This window comes from Felis catus, chromosome D3, assembly GCF_018350175.1.
Source record: "Felis catus isolate Fca126 chromosome D3, F.catus_Fca126_mat1.0, whole genome shotgun sequence".
NCBI classification, from domain to species: domain Eukaryota; kingdom Metazoa; phylum Chordata; class Mammalia; order Carnivora; family Felidae; genus Felis; species Felis catus.
The window spans coordinates 22,727,999-22,745,337 of record NC_058379.1 but is presented as its reverse complement, the minus strand read 5'-3'; the positions used below and the strand labels follow the sequence as shown (position 1 = coordinate 22,745,337).

Sequence of the window (17,339 nt, the reverse complement as noted above, 5' to 3'; positions counted from 1 at the left end):
TTCCATCTTGTTTTCCACAATTTCTTAGAAATTTATAACAATTATTTCATATAATTTTAAGGTATTGATTTAGTTTATTTTTTGAAGAAAATGGACTTGTACAAGGACAGAAAAATATTTGGCTCCTGAAACAAATACAACACTATATGTCAACTAAACTTCAATAACAAAAATTTTAAAAAGAGAGAAAAATAGCAGTGAAAATTTGATTCCTCATCACATGCATATCAGTATCCTAAACATTATGGGAAGCAAAAAGAAAAATAAGATGTAGTTCCCTACCTTAAAATTGCTTACCTATTACCTATAAAGTTCTATCAACATATTAAACGACACTGGGAGTTTTAAAAAAGTTTAAATGTAAGAGGTAAAATGACTACCAATTTAACGTACCTCAAAGCAAAGAATATGCTGTGCTGGAAATTTTTTTGGCTTTTGCATCTGGTCCAAATTGACATCAAACATTTATTTCTTGACAGGATACAAGGCTGTTTTGATGCTTTGGAAAAGAGATACGTAAGAATGTTTTTAAATTTACACCAAGATTAAAGACTCATCTTTTATCCCTTAAAAAAAAAGTTTAGCCTTTATTTTGTTGTTGTGTAATAAGTGTACCATTGCCTACATTTGCATTTCTGAAACAGTTTCTTTTTATTTTATGTCTTTGTTGTCTCGTTAATGTCTTGTTTTCATTAATTAGAAAGGAAACCCTCACTTTTCTCTTTTACATACTCATATCTTTTTGACCACAGAATTTCCTCTGAAGTCACTGGAAGAGATCCAGAGGATGTGGGACAGGGGAGACAAGAATCTGGCATTTAGCACGTTGAATATGTTCAAAATAGTTGTGATTAAATTCACAGATATGAAAGGAAAAAATAGACTTGAATAAGTCTAGTTTTTATTCTATGTTGGTTATTTTGTTAACTATGTTTTGTGCATGTGTATAATACATTCCCTCAAAATAGCTAGTATTGTAACTTGGGGTTTTAAAAAATGCAGCTGAATTTTAAGTGCATCAGATCTTTCTTGCTGTCCAAGACAGCTATGAAGGGTGTAAAATTTAGAGGCCCTGGTCCTAGTTGAAGAGACGAGATGTATATAAATTAACCTTCTGCCTGCGTCCCCTCCTTTTCCCCATCTATATCTTCTTTTAACTTCCTCAATTCCTATCCCTTTAAGAAATTTTGAGGTGACTAAGCCTTACATAGGATTATTTAGTTGCACTCATACATTTCCTTTTTCACTGAACAGTTATTATTTATGATTTATTCAACACTGACCTGGGGGACTGAGGGATACAAAATTAAAACAGATATGGGATTGTGCACACAAAGATTTTCTAGACCATGGCAGAAAATAAATGATATTCATGTGCACGGCTGATGATCAGCCATGATACACTGGCCCAGCTGTGTCTGTTGTTAAAATATTGAAATATCAGGTGGTAAGTAGCTGCTTCGCTGAGACCCAGAATGACCCCCACCATGGCGTCCCCCTCACCTCATCACTGTCTCTTTTGGGATCTCCCCAGACTGATTCATAATCTAGCAATTAAAAGGTTAACATCTGGCCCAGGGGGAGCTTCCAGGAACCCAGCTCCAAGGCTAAATTGGCATCCTTTCCGATTGGCCCATACCTGTGCCATATTGTGCTGTTAAATGTTTATTTTTTTCATATTAGTTTGATATTTTTATGTAAAAATATCAGAAATATTTTGACTACACCTCTATCACAAGTATAAGTAACCATAATACTCATTAGAAATTGTTGCATGCTAAAGGAAAGATACTGATTGTTTACAATGGAAATATGGAAAAGGAGGGGTTATATCTAGTGAGGAGCATGAAGGAAATCTTCGGGAGAAAATGGCTTTTGAACTTTGAAAGCCTTTAGTATTTGGACAGGTTTAAATGGAGAATGCATACTGAATGGTGCTCATTCATTTTCCTTCAAATGAATTCCTTCCAACATTCTTCAGCATCCATCATTGACAGGCACTACAATATAGTTAAGAGCACAAGTTTTGGAATCAGTCTGAAGGAAATCCCATTTCTGCCACTTAACACCTGTATAATCTTGGGCAAATACCAGCATCTTGGTTCAGTTTCTTTATATACAAAATGGGGATAATAAAGAACTTACTCCTTAGGGTTGAGAATTAAATGAACTAATCTAAAGCACCGGTTTTCAAATGTGAGCTTGCATTAGAATCACCTGGAAGACAGTTAAAACCCATTTTGCCAGGCTCTACTCCCCAAAATTTCTGATGTGAGAATTTGCATTTCAGATAAATTCCAGATGATATTGAGACTGCTGGTTTAGGGACCATACTTTGAAACCACTGATTTAAATTTTTAGTACAATGCCTGGCACATAATAAACACTATGAAAGTGTTAACTTTTTCCTCCTCCCATCCCTCCCTCTCTACTTTCCTCCTTCCCTTCCCCTTCCCTTCATCTCTCCCTCCTTCTCTCCTCCCACCGTCTCTTATTCTTCTTTCCCTCCTTTCTTCTTTTCTTCATTCCCTCTCTTCCTCCCTTCCTTTCTTACCTATTTAATCTGTGCCAGACATTGTACCTAAATACTGGATGAGAGAAAAATGTGATTCCTCCAGTCAAGGAGGTTACAGTCTAATGGAGTCACTTCTTAAATAATTACAATGTTAGGTGTACTAAAATAGCAGTGTGATGTAAAAAGATTATCTACCTAGTTTGATGGATTTATTTTACTTAAATGACTACCTGTGTGACTGAATCAATTAAATTTATTGTTTTGGGAGATTAAAAGACAACACCTTAGACGGATGGCCTAGGTTCTTAATAGTATTTATATTTGTTTTCAGTTGTTAGTATCTTAATTTCCTACTAGGAAATAGTTAATGTTGTTGGTTTTTTTTTTTTTTTTTTTAGTTTTTATTTATGAGAGAGAGAGAGAGCACAAGCAGGTAAGGGGCAGAGAGAAGGAGAGACAGAATCGCAAGCAGCTTCTGTGCCATCAGCACAGAGCCCGATGTGGGGCTCAAACTCACAAACTGTGAGATCACAACTTGAGCCAAGATCAAGAGTTGAACATTTAACTGACCTAGCCACCCAGGTGCCCCAGGAAATAGTTAATGTTTTAAAATTAGTTTGAGTAGGGGTGCCTGGGTGGCTCAGTCGGTTGAGTGTCCGACTTCAGCTCAGGTCATAATCTCGCGGTTTGTGAGTTGGAGCCCCGCGCCGGGCTCTGTGCTAACAACTCGGAGCCTGGAACCTGCTTCAGATTCTGTGTCTCCTCCTCTCTCTGCCTCTCCCCTGCTCATGCTCTGTCTCTCTTTGTCTCTGAATAATAAATAAAAATATTTAAAAAAACTGTTAAATAGTTTGAGTAAAGTCAAGTTTGAGTATCTGGAGATTTTGAAAGATGTTCTGTGGAAGATGATGATTATTTCTAGTTGTGAAATTTTAGGTGATTTTACCCTGTTTTCTTTGCAGTTCCTATTGTGCTTAAATTCTTTAAAGTAAGCATGTACGTATTTTTAGATAGCTATAAAAAAGAGACTATATTGTACATAGCCTCCTAATTTGTCTCATTCCCATTTTCAATCCCCTACCATTCTAACCCAGTGTCCACACTACATTCTTCAGAAATCTGTCTGATCATGTCAATCTCTTGCTTGAAAATCTGCCATGGCTATGTATGTATGTATGTACGTTTTATTTATTTAAGTAATCTCTACACCCAAAGTGGGGCTCAAACTCACAACCCCAAAATGAAGAGTTGCATGCTCTTCTAATTGAGCCAGCCAGGCACCCCATTTCCATGACTTTTAAAATAACATTGAGAGTCCTTCACAGAGAACCTGTATAATCTGGTCTACACCTGCCTTTCCAAGTCATCACTCTCACCATTGCTAACCATAGTCAAGCCACACAAGGATTCTAGAACATGCCAAATGCCTTTTCCTTTTGTTGTAGTATTCTTTTTTGCCTGCAAAATTCTCTTCACTACCCATACCTTTTACCTGGCTAACTCCAATGTATCTTTCAGGTCTCAGCCTAAATATTTACTTTCCCAGAGAAGTCTTTCCTGGCACACAACCCCCTACCCCAGCCTAGATTGTCCTTTTGTTTAATGTTCTCAAGCACCTCGTGATGCTTTGTCATAGCAATTAACACGATTGTAATGATGTACCTATCTGTTTGCTTTCTTGTTTAATGTTTTCTCTCCTGTTGGTCTGCATGTTCCTTGATATCAGTAGCCATTTCTATTTTTGAATGAATGAATGAACTATTAATCAAATAATTAATATAAAGTTTCACTGTATAGTCTTAAAAATAAATTGTATGCAGTAACCAAAATAGCCACACAGTGTCACTAAAGTTTTATTCCTCAGGGTGAAATAGGTGAATAATTTGATATGAAATTATCAGTCCAGAAATTTTCTTTTAATTTTTTTCTTTTTTAAAAAATTTTAACTAGGTTCCATACCCAATGTGTGGCTTGAACTCACAACCCTGAGATTAAGAGTCTCATTCTCTACTGACTGAGCCAGCCAGGCGCCCCTGGTCTGGAAAATTTCTAATTTGTATTCTAGTTTTTAAATTTTTATCAGAGGCTAGATTGTATCTCTATCTATATATTGAATTACTCTTTCAAGCAGAGAGAATCTGTTTATAGTAATATATATGCAGGTAGGGCAAGGGGTTTTATAGACATACCAGACTTTAAAATTTTTTCTTTAGTAGATTAGTTTCAAAAGACAATTTTTTGGAGATACTTGTGGCATATTTGATGTTTAATAATAATGAATTATTTTGTGTATCTTTTGCTTCTTCAACTAAAATATAACTTTTAGAGAGTACAGATAGTATTTTTTTTTTGCATCCTTCCTCTCCCCAGCAGAACCCTATGTATGTAAATTTATACACATTTGAATACATAAGTGAATTAGTATCCCTTTTTCAGATCTTCTACCCAAATCTTTGAACGTCTCTTAAATCATATTGTAATTAGCTTTTATTGAAAATAGCAATAATATCTGTACAAGTATATAATAACAGTAGTTTTCTTTTCTCTTGAAGCTACACATGGCAGTACTTACAGTAAGTACACGTTTAAAGACCAAGCCCATGTCTCTGTTGTCTTTTGGCAAGTAAAACATTAAAACAGTACTATCCCCACTTCTCCCTGAATTTCTTTATGTGTCCTATGACATTTTGGAATTAAAAAAAATAGAATCTGTCAGAAGTTTGTTTGTTTTTTTTAATGTTTATTTATTTTGAGAGAGAGAGAAAGAGAGAGGAGGGAATGGGAGAGGGGCAGAGAGAGAGGGAGAGACAGAATCCCAACCAGTCTCTGCACTGTGATATGAGGCCCCAGCTCACGAGCCGAGCCGTGAGATCATGACCTGAGCTGATACCATGAGTAAGACACTTAACCGACTGAGCCACCCAGGTGCCCCGAATCTATCAGAAGTTTTAATAAAAGATCACAAATTATGTATTTCTTAGGTATGTTATAATACATGGGGGAGTATATAGGATATACTGTCTGCTTCATATATTGGCCATCAGGATTTCGTTTTTTGAGTTACTTTAAAGACTTGGAGGTTTTTGTTTTTGCAGTTTTGTAGACTTTTTGGAGTTTTGTGCGCTTCTGGATATAACATGGTATGTATAGTTAAGAATAGAAAGAAAATGAGAAGATACTATTGGGAGTCTTAGATATTTGATTTACTTAAGCATTTTTAATTCAGTATTCAGTGAGGAATAATCTAGTAAGTTTCAGAAATTAAATGTTGTTTATTTTTCCTTAAACAGCTTTACACAAATCCCAAGGAACCTGAGGTAAGAACACACATTGAGATGTGATTATGCTTTATATTTACATGTTTACCTGGGTTGAGGCTATTGATTATGTTACTAGCTTACTGTGTGAGCAGAGTAACTCATTATGAGCTCTTTCAGTGTGTTTTGTTATGAACTTCACCAATTATTTATTATGAGATTTTAAAAACTACTTAGGGGTATTAAAGAAAAAGCATAGAGGAAAGCCTATTCCCTAACATGTTAAAATTAAAAATCTCTGCCTGTATAAAATCACATTTTATTATTTATTTTAACCTTTAACCCTTTATTTAAAGGATTCTGAATCCTTTCTGTTTGTGGCCTTCTGGAAAATATGGCAGAATTCTAAACTTTTCTCCTTTTTGCCAATTAAATTCTCTTCTTTTTGACCTTTTCATAGATTTTTACATCTTCTTTTATCTCTAAACGTCTTTCCTATCAAATCCTACTCACACTCAAGGCCAATTTATGTTCAAATCTCCCATAAAAGCCTCTTGGCCTATGCTGTTCACACTAATTTCTTCCTTCTCTAAATTTCTTTTCTAGCAAGACTTCACAATTTAACATTCTCCGTTGATTCATGTAGATTACTTTCTCTCTCCAACCAGATTTTGAATTCTTTAGGACAATTGTCTTATCTTGTATTCTGTGTCCCAAAGTGAATTTCATAGTCCTGGGCATGTAATAGTTCCTTGTGCTACCTTGAATGGCAGCTGTGGCAATGATACAGAAATGGAAGGTGAAGGCCTCTATTCTTTCTTTTCATTCTGTTCTCTTTACTTCCCTCCTAACTTTTTTTCCTTTTCCCTTTCCCTTTGCTTTCAATTTTCTTTCTTAAGCCTATGAATTTAGCCTAACTGATGGCATTCAAGACTAAATTAAGCATTTTTAGCTTTTAATATCCTTTTTGGGGAAGATTATAAATAGCTGTTTTAGCAAGGTGGAAGAAAGCTGGTACATACAGGTGGGTAACAATTCCTCAATCCCCAAACTACCGCTTTTTATCTTTCTCTTATTTAGTTTCAAAATGTTTTTTTTTCCTTGTAGGTTTGGAGGGAAGTTTCCCAAACTAAAACCTTCTGATAAATTGTTAATAAATTGGTCATTTTCTTAATGCAATTAATTATTTTGTTTTCTTATGTATACAAAACTCCTAGTCTGAAACCAGGGCTTTTGAGATAGTGAAATGCTGAATAAATTGGGCTTAACTGCAAAAAACTCTTATAGTGGAGGGTGTATGTGGGGGTGCTGTTAAATGAGCTTTGATACAAGTAAAATAATGAAGTTAGAAAACAAAAGCTTATAAAATGAGGTGCTGAACTATCATTTATAACCCAGAAAAAATATTTAATATTTTGAATACTTGCATTTTTCCATATAGCACTGATCCCTAACTTCTGTGTGTTCATGGCACACTTTTGATTACTAGAAATTTTAGTGTCATGTTTGAGGGTATTAAAAGACTCAAAAGAAGGTGAAACCAGTCAGCAATAAGTACAGTATAACTATGGAATAGCAATGTTCATAAGGCCTAAAAGTATCCATGGGATTGCACTATTTTGTAGTTGCTGTTTAACATCAAGCCACTGATACAACTACTTACCTCCCTAATCTCATTTTTTTATATACTCACAAAACCACATTCCCACATAAACACAGTCTTTCTTTGGCGTTTATCTGATATTGTGCCATGTTTCTTGATTCATATCTATAGAAGTATATTCTTCCCTAAACAAAACTAAACAAACAATAGCAATATTAATATATACCTGAGGCAAAAGCATTGTACACATGGATTAAAATTTGTAGTGATTTTGTGAAGAGTCTCTCATGGAATAATAGTCACGAACCTCTGTCTTAAATAAGTGTGCTTACCCAATCCAAGGGCCAATGGAGTTTTGTACAAAGTTGTGGTGTTCCTATACTTGCAGTTTTGTTGTGGTTGCTCCATTTCATGACAGAGATGAACTGACAGAGATAACTAAAATAGTGATGAGGTATAGTATAGCTTTCCTATAGACACATACTACAAAATATGTGGAGAGTATTAATAAGATGTGTAAACCAAAATGTGAATATGTTAAGAAAAGGTTTACACGACTTAATGCATGATAAAACTGTAAAGAATGGCTAGGTTTCAGGGCATCTGGGTGGCTCAGTCAGTTAAGCGTCTGACTTTGGCTCAGGTCATGATCTCACAGTTTGTGGGTTTGAGCCTCGCATTGGGCACCTTTGCTGATGGCTCTGAGCCTGGAGCCTGCTTCAGATTCTGTGTCTCCCTCTCTCTGACCCTTCCCAATCATGCTCAGTGTCTCTCTGTCTCTCAAATATGAATAAACATTAAACAAATTTTTAAAAAAAGAATGGCTAGGTATCTTACTGTTTCACCATCTATTCCTATGTGCCTATTGAAGGTGGTCAGCATCCACTTTTAATAGATTGCTTCAAGAACTGAACTATACACGGTTCCTGTTTCTAGTCACAATTTGCTTTTAGAGACTTTGTTTTAAAAAAAAATCCTTGGGGCGCCTGGGTGGCTCAGTTGGTTAAGCATCTGACTTCAGCTCAGGTCATGATCTCACAGTTGGTGGGTTCGAGCCCCGCATTAGGCTCTGTGCTGACAGCTCAAAACCTGGAGCCTGCTTTGGATTCTGTGTCTCCCTCTCTCTCTCTCTCCCTTTCCCCTGCTCGCACTCTGTTTCTCTCTTTCAAAAATAAATAAACATTAAAAAAAAAAACAAACCCTTGTAGAGGGGCACCTGGGTGGCTTAGTCGGTTAAGCATTTCATTCTTGACTTTGGCTCAGGTCATGATCTCACATTTCTTGAGTTCGAGTCCTGTGGCAGGCTGTGTGCTAACAGCATGGAGCCTGCTTCAGATTCTCTGTCTCCCTCTCTCTCTGCCTCTCCCCTGTTCTCCCTCTCTTTCAAAAATAAACAAACATTAAAAAACAAGAAAGAAACCTCAGTGTTAAAAAATTCCTTATAAGGATGAAATCCTATTGAATATGAACTCTATCCTGGCTGAATATTTATTTATTCAGCATTTTTTTTTAAAGTAGGCTCCAGGCCCAACATGGGCTTGAACTCACAACCCTGAGATCAAGAGTTGGATGCCTTACCAACTGAGCCAGCCAGGTGCCCCAATTCAGCAAATATTAATTGGGTTCCCTTTATGTGCCTAACACTGTTCAAGGTATAAAAACACAGGAGTTAATGGGATAAATAAGGTCTCTGTTCTCTGGAAGTTTGCATTCTTATGCGGGAGGAAAAACAATAAACAAACAAAAACTAGCAAAAGAGTTTCAAATAGTCATAATGCTATGAAGAAAATAAAAGAAAAGTAGTGTGCTGGAGAGTGCCAAGGCGGAGAATGGAAGAGGAAGGATTGGAGAGCAGTCTATGGAAAGCCTTCAGAGCTAAGTATGAAGGGCCAGAGGAGTCAGCCTATGCAGGTCTGTGAGAGGCAATGTCTCATAACTGGCAGAATAGCACAGGAGTTAACACTGTAGGTGTTGAAGTCAAATCCTTACTAGATTCATGTATAGTGAGGATAATAATAACTACCTCAGAGCATTGATTGCATAAGAATGAATAAATGTAGAGCATTTAGGGCAGTGCCCAAATATTATTATCATCAACTGGAGATAGCATGTTCCAGAGTATAGGTGTGCAAAGGCCCTAAGCCAGGAAGGCATCTTGTGTGTTCATGGACAGAAAGGGTGCCCTGAGCCTGGAACTTGGCAGGTGGGAGGGAAAGAAGCCAAAGATAAGGTCAGAAAGGTAGAGAGGGGACAGATGTGTAAGGTCTTGTGGGCTAAGGTAGTTTGGGATTTTATTCTAAGGGCAATAGGAAACTGTTGGGGGGTGTTTTAAACAAAGGAGTGACATGGTCTGATTTGTGTTTTCAAAAGCCCTCTGGCTATAGAATAGAGAATGAATTACTGGTCGAATAGTTTACAAGTAAGCAGATCAAATGAAAAGAGAAGTGGTAAAAAGAAAGAGAGAAAGTGAAAAAGAAAGAAAGAAAGAAAGAAAGAAAGAAAGAAAGAAAGAAAGAAAGAAAGAAAGAAAAGGGAAGAAAAGGGAAGAGAAGAGAAGAGAAGAGAAGAGATAGTGGTGGTTTGGACAGGGAGATAATAATGGGTGGACTTGGGATATGCTTTGGAGAAAGGCCTGACAGGTCTTGCCAGTGTATCGGAATGTGGAGGGAGAAGAAAGGTTATACATTGCTGTTGCTTTGGTATCTGTGAATAGATTCAGTATGATTAACAGAAACCATCACTGAGGGTTTAAAGGCCCATCTTTATTAGGCAGCACATTAATCTGAAAAGCAGGAAAATATTTTATGAAATGTTAAGAAGAGACTAATGCCTGCTGTAAATATATCTTCTGTCATAAATCAGTCAGATGGAAGTTATAAGAGGTTAGCATTCTGTGTAAAAAATTACAAACATAACTCTTATTAATTGCTTCAGGGGCCAAATAATAAAGTGTTAATAAAATCATCAGCTGCTAAAGGATCTCCTCTTGTTATAATTAAAAAAATAGAAGAACTGAGAGTATCAGAAAGCTAGAATCTTTGTGAAACATGGGCAGGCAGGAAGAATAGGCATTGTTTGCTTGACAGGGCAATTACACCCAGCATTAGCCAAGAGAGGATGTTGCGTATCTAGCCTGTCTGGGGGAAACGTGTTGCTCTAGGCACCTCTAGTGTCACACACCTCTCCTACTGTACTCATAAAACAGTCTTCTAAATTTTCTTTGATTTCCCAAGTAGACTGTCTTGCTAGAAAAATTTTTTTCTTTTAAATTAAGTCCACTGTGAATTAGTTGTTTTAGAGTTTAAGCAGCATGAGCCAATTTCCCCAGGACCTGATCACCTGTGATTAAGTTGTTTGCTAAGGTTTAAGAACAGCAGAGTTGGAAGACCAAGTCTTAGAGAAAAGTAACAGAAACATTGAGACGTTTTCTGATCAATCTAACATCCTCATTCCCACAGTGTCAAGGAACAAATACTTAAACAGATGAATGAAGGGCATTTTTTGTGTTCTAACTTAAACTTATATCCTTTACCTGTCTTTAGGACCTTCTCTAGATATGTGACAAACTTTACAATGTATCCGGACCAAACGTTTGCTTCAACTACTAGACAATCATTTTATTTTACATGGAGTATGTTTCTCATGAGGATGTGCCCCTTTTTATTTCTAGATTTGTTAACAGTAAGGGGAACAAAGAGCAGTGGTATCTAGTTTTTAGTGCAGAATCAAAAAGCAAGATCTGAAGTCATAGATCCTGGTTCCTTTTTTTTTTTAATATTTAAAAAAATTTTTTAAGTTTATTTATTTATTTTGAGAGAGACAGAGACAGTGTGAGTAGGGGAGGGGCAGAGAGAGAGAGCGAGGGAGAGAGAATCCCGAGCAGGCCCCACACTGTCAGCACAGAGCCCAATGCAGGGCCTGAACTCACGAAACCATGAGATCATGACTCAAGCCGAAACTGAGAGTTGGACACTTAACCAACTGAGCCACCTGGGCACCCGGATCCTGGTTCCTTTTTGAATTTGTCTAGTTTTCCTGTTGCCATTCTAGTCTTCCTGGAATTACTGTAGTAGCCTCTTAATTGCTCTCATGGTTTCTCTTCTTCCCTCTGCACTATTAAAATAACCAGAGTGATCTTTAAAAAAATGCGAATCACTACCATGCTTAAAACACTTTAGTATACTTCTGGTTTACTTAGAATAAAATCCAAACCCCTTATCATGGCCAATAAGTCTCCACAATCCTCATCTCCTACACTCTCTCACTTGCTTATTCATCTCCAGCCACTTGGCTTCCTCTTTGACCCTGAAAGAGGCTTACTTCCCTACTTTAGAACTTTTCTTTTTTCTTTTTTTTTTTTTTCAACGTTTATTTATTTTTGGGACAGAGAGAGACAGAGCATGAACGGGGGAGGGGCAGAGAGAGAGGGAGACACAGAATTGGAAACAGGCTCCAGGCTCTGAGCCATCAGCCCAGAGCCTGACGCGGGGCTCGAACTCACAGACCGCGAGATCGTGACCTGGCTGAAGTCGGACGCTTAACCGACTGCGCCACCCAGGCGCCCCCCTACTTTAGAACTTTTCATTGCTATTGCCTCTGCCTAGGATACCTCACCCTCCCCCAGATCTGCACATGACCTCCTTTTGTCACTGAGGCTCAATTCAATCATCATCCCTTCAGGGAGGCCATCTTTGGCCCTTCTAAACCAAATTAGCACCTCTCCCTTCAATTCTCTGTGACAGCTTTTTCTTCATATTCTGCACAGAATTTATTACTATCTGAAATTATTTTATTTGTTTATTTACTTATTGACTGTCTCTCTCACTAGGCTTTGTATTCCAGGAAAACAGGGACCTTTTTTGTCACGTCCACCACTTTAACTCCAGTGCCTAACACAAAGTAGACGTTCCATAAATATCTGTTACATGAATGAATGCATTCTCAACTGGTCTCTCTGTCATTTACCTGTGCTGGGTCAGATACTTGAATCTGTGTCTTAGTTTCTCCATCTTTGAAACACTAACAATAGAATTTGCCATCTTGGGGCACCCAAGTGGCTCAGTCGGTTAAGTGGCTGGCTCTTGATTTTGGCTCAGGTCATGATCTCACTGTTGGTGAGTTCAAGCCTTGCATTGGGCTTTACACTGACAGTGCGGAGCCTGCTTGGGATTCTCTCTCTCTCTGTCCCTCCCTTGCTGTCTCTCTCTCAAAATAATAAATCAACTTAACAAAATGAATTTGCCATCTAACTCATTTTTAGCATGGAGGAGAAAAATTAAGCTATATTTATATCTGGAAATATTACTCCTGAATGATGTAATGCTGTGAAACAAACAGGTATATGGTATAAAGTAGGTATACAATAAAAATATTCCCCACCTATCATCAGGTAAGTTTCTGGATTTCCTTTTTTTAAGTAATTTCTTTCTCTGTTTCATTTGATGCTTCTAGAAAGTGACTGAAATATACCAGTTCAAATTCAAATACACAAAAGAAGGAGCCACTATGGATTTTAACAGGTAGAATCTAATTAATTGTTTAATAAACATGAGAAATAGGATTGAGGTAAACATAAGCTTCTTGAAGCCATAGATAGGCCTTATATTTCCTTTGTAACTTCCCCACCGATCCTACAAAAACCCTCTATTATAGAAAGAGACTGTAATAATCGTTTAAATTTCTGAAATCTGTGGATGAAATTGGTAAGAGTAGAGTCTTCCTTTGCTTCTTTTCCTCTTCTCATAGGTGATGTTAGTGGGGTCTAAAGACAGTCAAGCTTGGTGGTTAATAGTTCCAATTCCTAAGGCAGAGAGACCTAGCTTGGGGCACTCTATTATTGGTCTAACTTTGGACAGATTACTCAACTTCCCTAGATGTTAATATTCTCATCTGTACAGTGGAATGAATAATATTTACATCATATGGTTGCTGTGACTATTAAATTACGATGCATAGACAAAACTTGGCCCATGCCTGGCACATTTTAAAAAGCTGTAAATGGTACCTGATGGTAGTGGCAGTGATGGTGGTGGTCCTTGGAGGCAATGGTGGTTGGTGGATGGCACAGCAGTCGAAATATTAATGAGGCTGTCTACATGTTGTTGATTGAAGAACTCTGTAAGATTCTATCTAGCCACTAATCTAAAGTTTCTCAATTGCTGTGCCAAGATATTGATCTTCTCTGCCCTCAAGAAAGCTAGCCTGGGCCTGGAGTAGATGAAATCCCTGAACTATTTGCCTATAGACACAAATATTCTCATCTGCTTGTCCCAGTATGTCATACAAATGTAATTTTCTGTGTGTGTCCCTGTATGGAAAAAAGACTGGAAAGCACTGTATTTTCCTATCAAGTCTAAAGTGCCAAATTAAAAAAAAAATTTTTTAAACGTTTATTTAACTTTGAGACAGAGAGAGACAGAGCATGAACAGGGGAGGGGCAGAGGGAGAGGGAGACACAGAATCTGAAACAGGCTCCAGGCTCTGAGCTGTCAGCCCAGAGCCCGACGCGGGGCTCGAACTCACGGACCGCGAGATCATGACCTGAGCCGAAGTCGGCTGCCCAACCGACCAAGCCACCCAGGCGCCCCTAAAGTGCCAAATTTTAGATACACTAATGGGTTAAAGAGCAAAGACGTGGGTATTTGCTTCAGAGGGTCCCCAGTATAGATGAAGATATTTTATTGAAAAGCAACATTTATTCCTATCCCAGTAGCTTTTGGATTCAGAAAGATCTAATTTTGCTGATGAGATAGAATACAAGTGGAGAGGGTGGATGATAGTGAAAAGCCCTGGGTGGTAGAGGGCTCCAAGTCAGGGGAATGAGTGCCCATGAAAGGAATGACTCTGAAGAGAAACGTGGCCTAATTCTCAATTTTTTGTGCTATTAGCTCTGTCTTATCATTTACTGCAAATTTGAGAATTTCTCTCTGAGATTCATTTCCTTAATTATTCCCTTATTTGTAAAACACAGACAGCACTAGGATGTGAAGAGGAAGTAAGTTCTAGGAATGAGAATTAAAATATTAATCATCATAAACTAATATATATATATATATATATATATATATATATATATATATATAGCATTTGAAAGATTATACACTTTTCATACATATTCTCCCACATTAAACAGTTGCCTTTTACTGTCTAAAATTCAAATGTACTACTGGCAACCAGATTAATCTCTTTTATGAAGGCATATATGCCAAGAGGTGAGCAGTAACACAAATGGCCACATCTTTCAGCTACTAAGGAGGAGAGAAGGTAATGCATATTACTAGTTTCCTAGAAACTAAAGGTAAACATTTATTTAAATGATTGATCATACAAAATTACCTTATCGCCTCTTCCATGGTAAAAATAGCTTCCCTTTTAAAAGAGTGCAAGAGAGTCTTGAATATAATTTTACATATGATTTTATGAATATGATATATACTGAAAGATCCCATAAGCTACATGCTACATGCCCCTTCACTCAGGCTACCTATTTCAAATTGGTTAAATCTTAGTAGACAATATATTCAAAATCAAAAGAGGACCAAATGTATTCACTTAATAATGTCTGTTTTATGAATTTACATTTCCTCCAGTACTCAATTAATTAAGATTATTTTTCACTATTGAATGCTTACTATGTGAAAGGCATTGTGCAAATATATTGCAGTGATAGTTCTTCCTAGAAACTACTCAAATATGAGACCTATTTGAAAAGAGAATTTTGGAGAGAAATTAAAAATATTTAGGGTTAGAAGGTAACTTGGTTCAACTTATTCATTCATTCATCACACAAATATTTATTGAGTATTTACTGTAGCTGGCACAAAACAGTACTGTGGGCATGAGAAGATATAGCCATGCATAATCTAAAGGGGAGCATACAAACAGTTATAAACAGGAGTAATGTATGGGAATTATCAAGAAAAACTTCCTTAAAGAGGTGACACATGAGCTAGCTATCAAAGGATGAATTTAGGAGAGTCAGAAAAAGAAGTAGGAAAAGTACAATATGAGCAAAGTGAGCAGCATGTGCAAAGGCATGTAGGTGAAAAGAAACTGAGTAGTAAATGCAGATGAGGTTGGAGGTGAGGGTGTGGCTGGTCATGAAAGGCATTGCACACATACCATTCTTGAATTTGATTGAAAGGTGATAGGTGTGATAGAAGAATTTTAAGCAAGAGTGATATGAGCAGATTTTCCTACAGGTGTGTTGTTGCAGCAGTGATATAGAGAATGTTATTGCAGTGTGGACAAGAAGAAAAGCTAGAAGAATAGATCGCCATTGTTGCAATCCATGTAGGGGAGGGAATGTCTCTGACAGATAACCAGACAGTAGAAAGGCCCAGAGCTGATGACTGATTTTCTATTTGGAGATGTGTAGAGATGTGTAAAAGCTTATCTCACAAGTGAGCTAACTGACCTAGAGTGTCTAAATGACTTGACCCAGGTCATTCAGCTAGTTAGCACAGACCCAATCTAGTCTTCTAATTCTTTTTTTTTTTTAATATAATTTATTGTCAAATTGGCTAACATACAGTGTGCACAGTGTGCTCTTGGTTTTGGGAGTAGATTCTTGTGATTCATTGCTTACATACAACACCCAGTGCTCATCCCACCAACAAGTGCCCTCCTCAATGCCTATCACCCAGAGGTTTGTTCTCTGTATTCGAGAGTCACTTATGGTTTGCCTCCCTCCCTCTCTGTTTGTTAACTATTTTTTCCCCTTCCCTTCCCCCATGGTCTTCTGCTCAAATTCCACATATGAGTGAAAACATGTATCTGTCTTTCTCTGTCAAGTCTCCTAATTCTAAATCCACTGTTCTCACTGTTATGTGGTTATTTGTAACTCAAATTTTTAAGAAATCAGGTCATATTTAAAATGCCTTAGGAACTTGCTACCTAAGAAATCCATTGTATATACATTGCAAAAAGTACAATCATTGCTCTAATTTACATTCTACAGATATTCTCAAGTGTCCTGATGTTTACTTTATATTTACTTGATTATATGGTAAAGAGTTTTGTTCTTTTTGAAATAGATTTTCAATATTGTATATGACTGAAAAGTATGCTGTTTTTCTATTTGGCTATAGTAGTAGTACAAGCTTCGAAAGTGGGACAAACAGTGAAGATGTTAAGAAAGCCAGTGTTCTACTGATCCGCAAATTGTACATACTAATGCAGAACCTTGGACCCCTTCCTAATGATGTTATACTTACTATGAAACTCCACTACTATAATGCAGGTAGGTGGAGACCACTAGTCAAATTCCTTCTATTTATTTATGTATTTATTTATGAATTTGTTTATCTATCTATCTATTTATAGAAAGCATGAGCTGGGGAGGGGCAGAGAGAGAGAATCCCACACAGGTTCCCACGCTGTCAGCGCAGAGCCTGATGCAGGGCTTGAGCCTACAAAAATGATGAGATCATGACCTGAGCCAAAGTCAGACGCTTACTGGACTGAGTCACCCAGGCGCCCCTAGTCAAATTCCTTCTTAAGCATTGAAGTAATATTTTATATAGAGAGATTTTGTAAGCATCTGAGAGATCTGTTGCTATACATGAAAGATTAATCTAACTTCTTGATTAAATTGAAACACAGTTTTCTTGGTTTTCTGCCCTTTTCATTTTGCAGTGACTCCTCATGATTACCAACCCCCTGGTTTTAAAGAAGGGGTAAATTCACACTTCCTGCTGTTTGAGGGGGAGCCTGTAAACCTGCAAGTGGGATTGGTCTCCACTGGCTTTCATAGCATGAAAGTAAAAGTCACAACTGAGGCCACCAGAGTGTCTGATTTGGAGAACAATCTCTTTCAGGAGAACAGCACAACTGAGATTGCCCATCAGGGTCTAGACTTTGATGAGGAAGAAGAAGAATGCAGCAATCATGTAAGACAAAGCTTTAGTGAGACTCTGTTGCTTCAGTTAAACATAGCTAACATTTTCCAGTTCCTACACAGGTT

General features: G+C 37.3%; 1 protein-coding gene across 12 annotated transcripts in view; it reads left to right on the top strand.

Annotated features, from left to right (window-relative positions):
- HORMAD2 (HORMA domain containing 2) overlaps positions 1-17,339 on the top strand; it is a 93,981-nt gene that overhangs the window by 19,024 nt on the left and 57,618 nt on the right. For 6 of the 12 annotated variants that reach the window (XM_011287741.3, XM_045041501.1, XM_045041499.1 and 3 more), the window contains exons 5-10: positions 480-516; positions 5,068-5,088; positions 5,806-5,832; positions 12,827-12,894; positions 16,465-16,616; positions 17,012-17,265. In XM_011287741.3, the coding sequence (XP_011286043.1) occupies positions 480-516; positions 5,068-5,088; positions 5,806-5,832; positions 12,827-12,894; positions 16,465-16,616; positions 17,012-17,265 (559 nt within the window). The remainder of the gene's footprint in view (positions 1-479; positions 517-5,067; positions 5,089-5,805; positions 5,833-12,826; positions 12,895-16,464; positions 16,617-17,011; positions 17,266-17,339) is intronic. The other 6 variants (XM_023241584.2, XM_045041505.1, XM_045041504.1 and 3 more) reach the window with 4 other exon arrangements.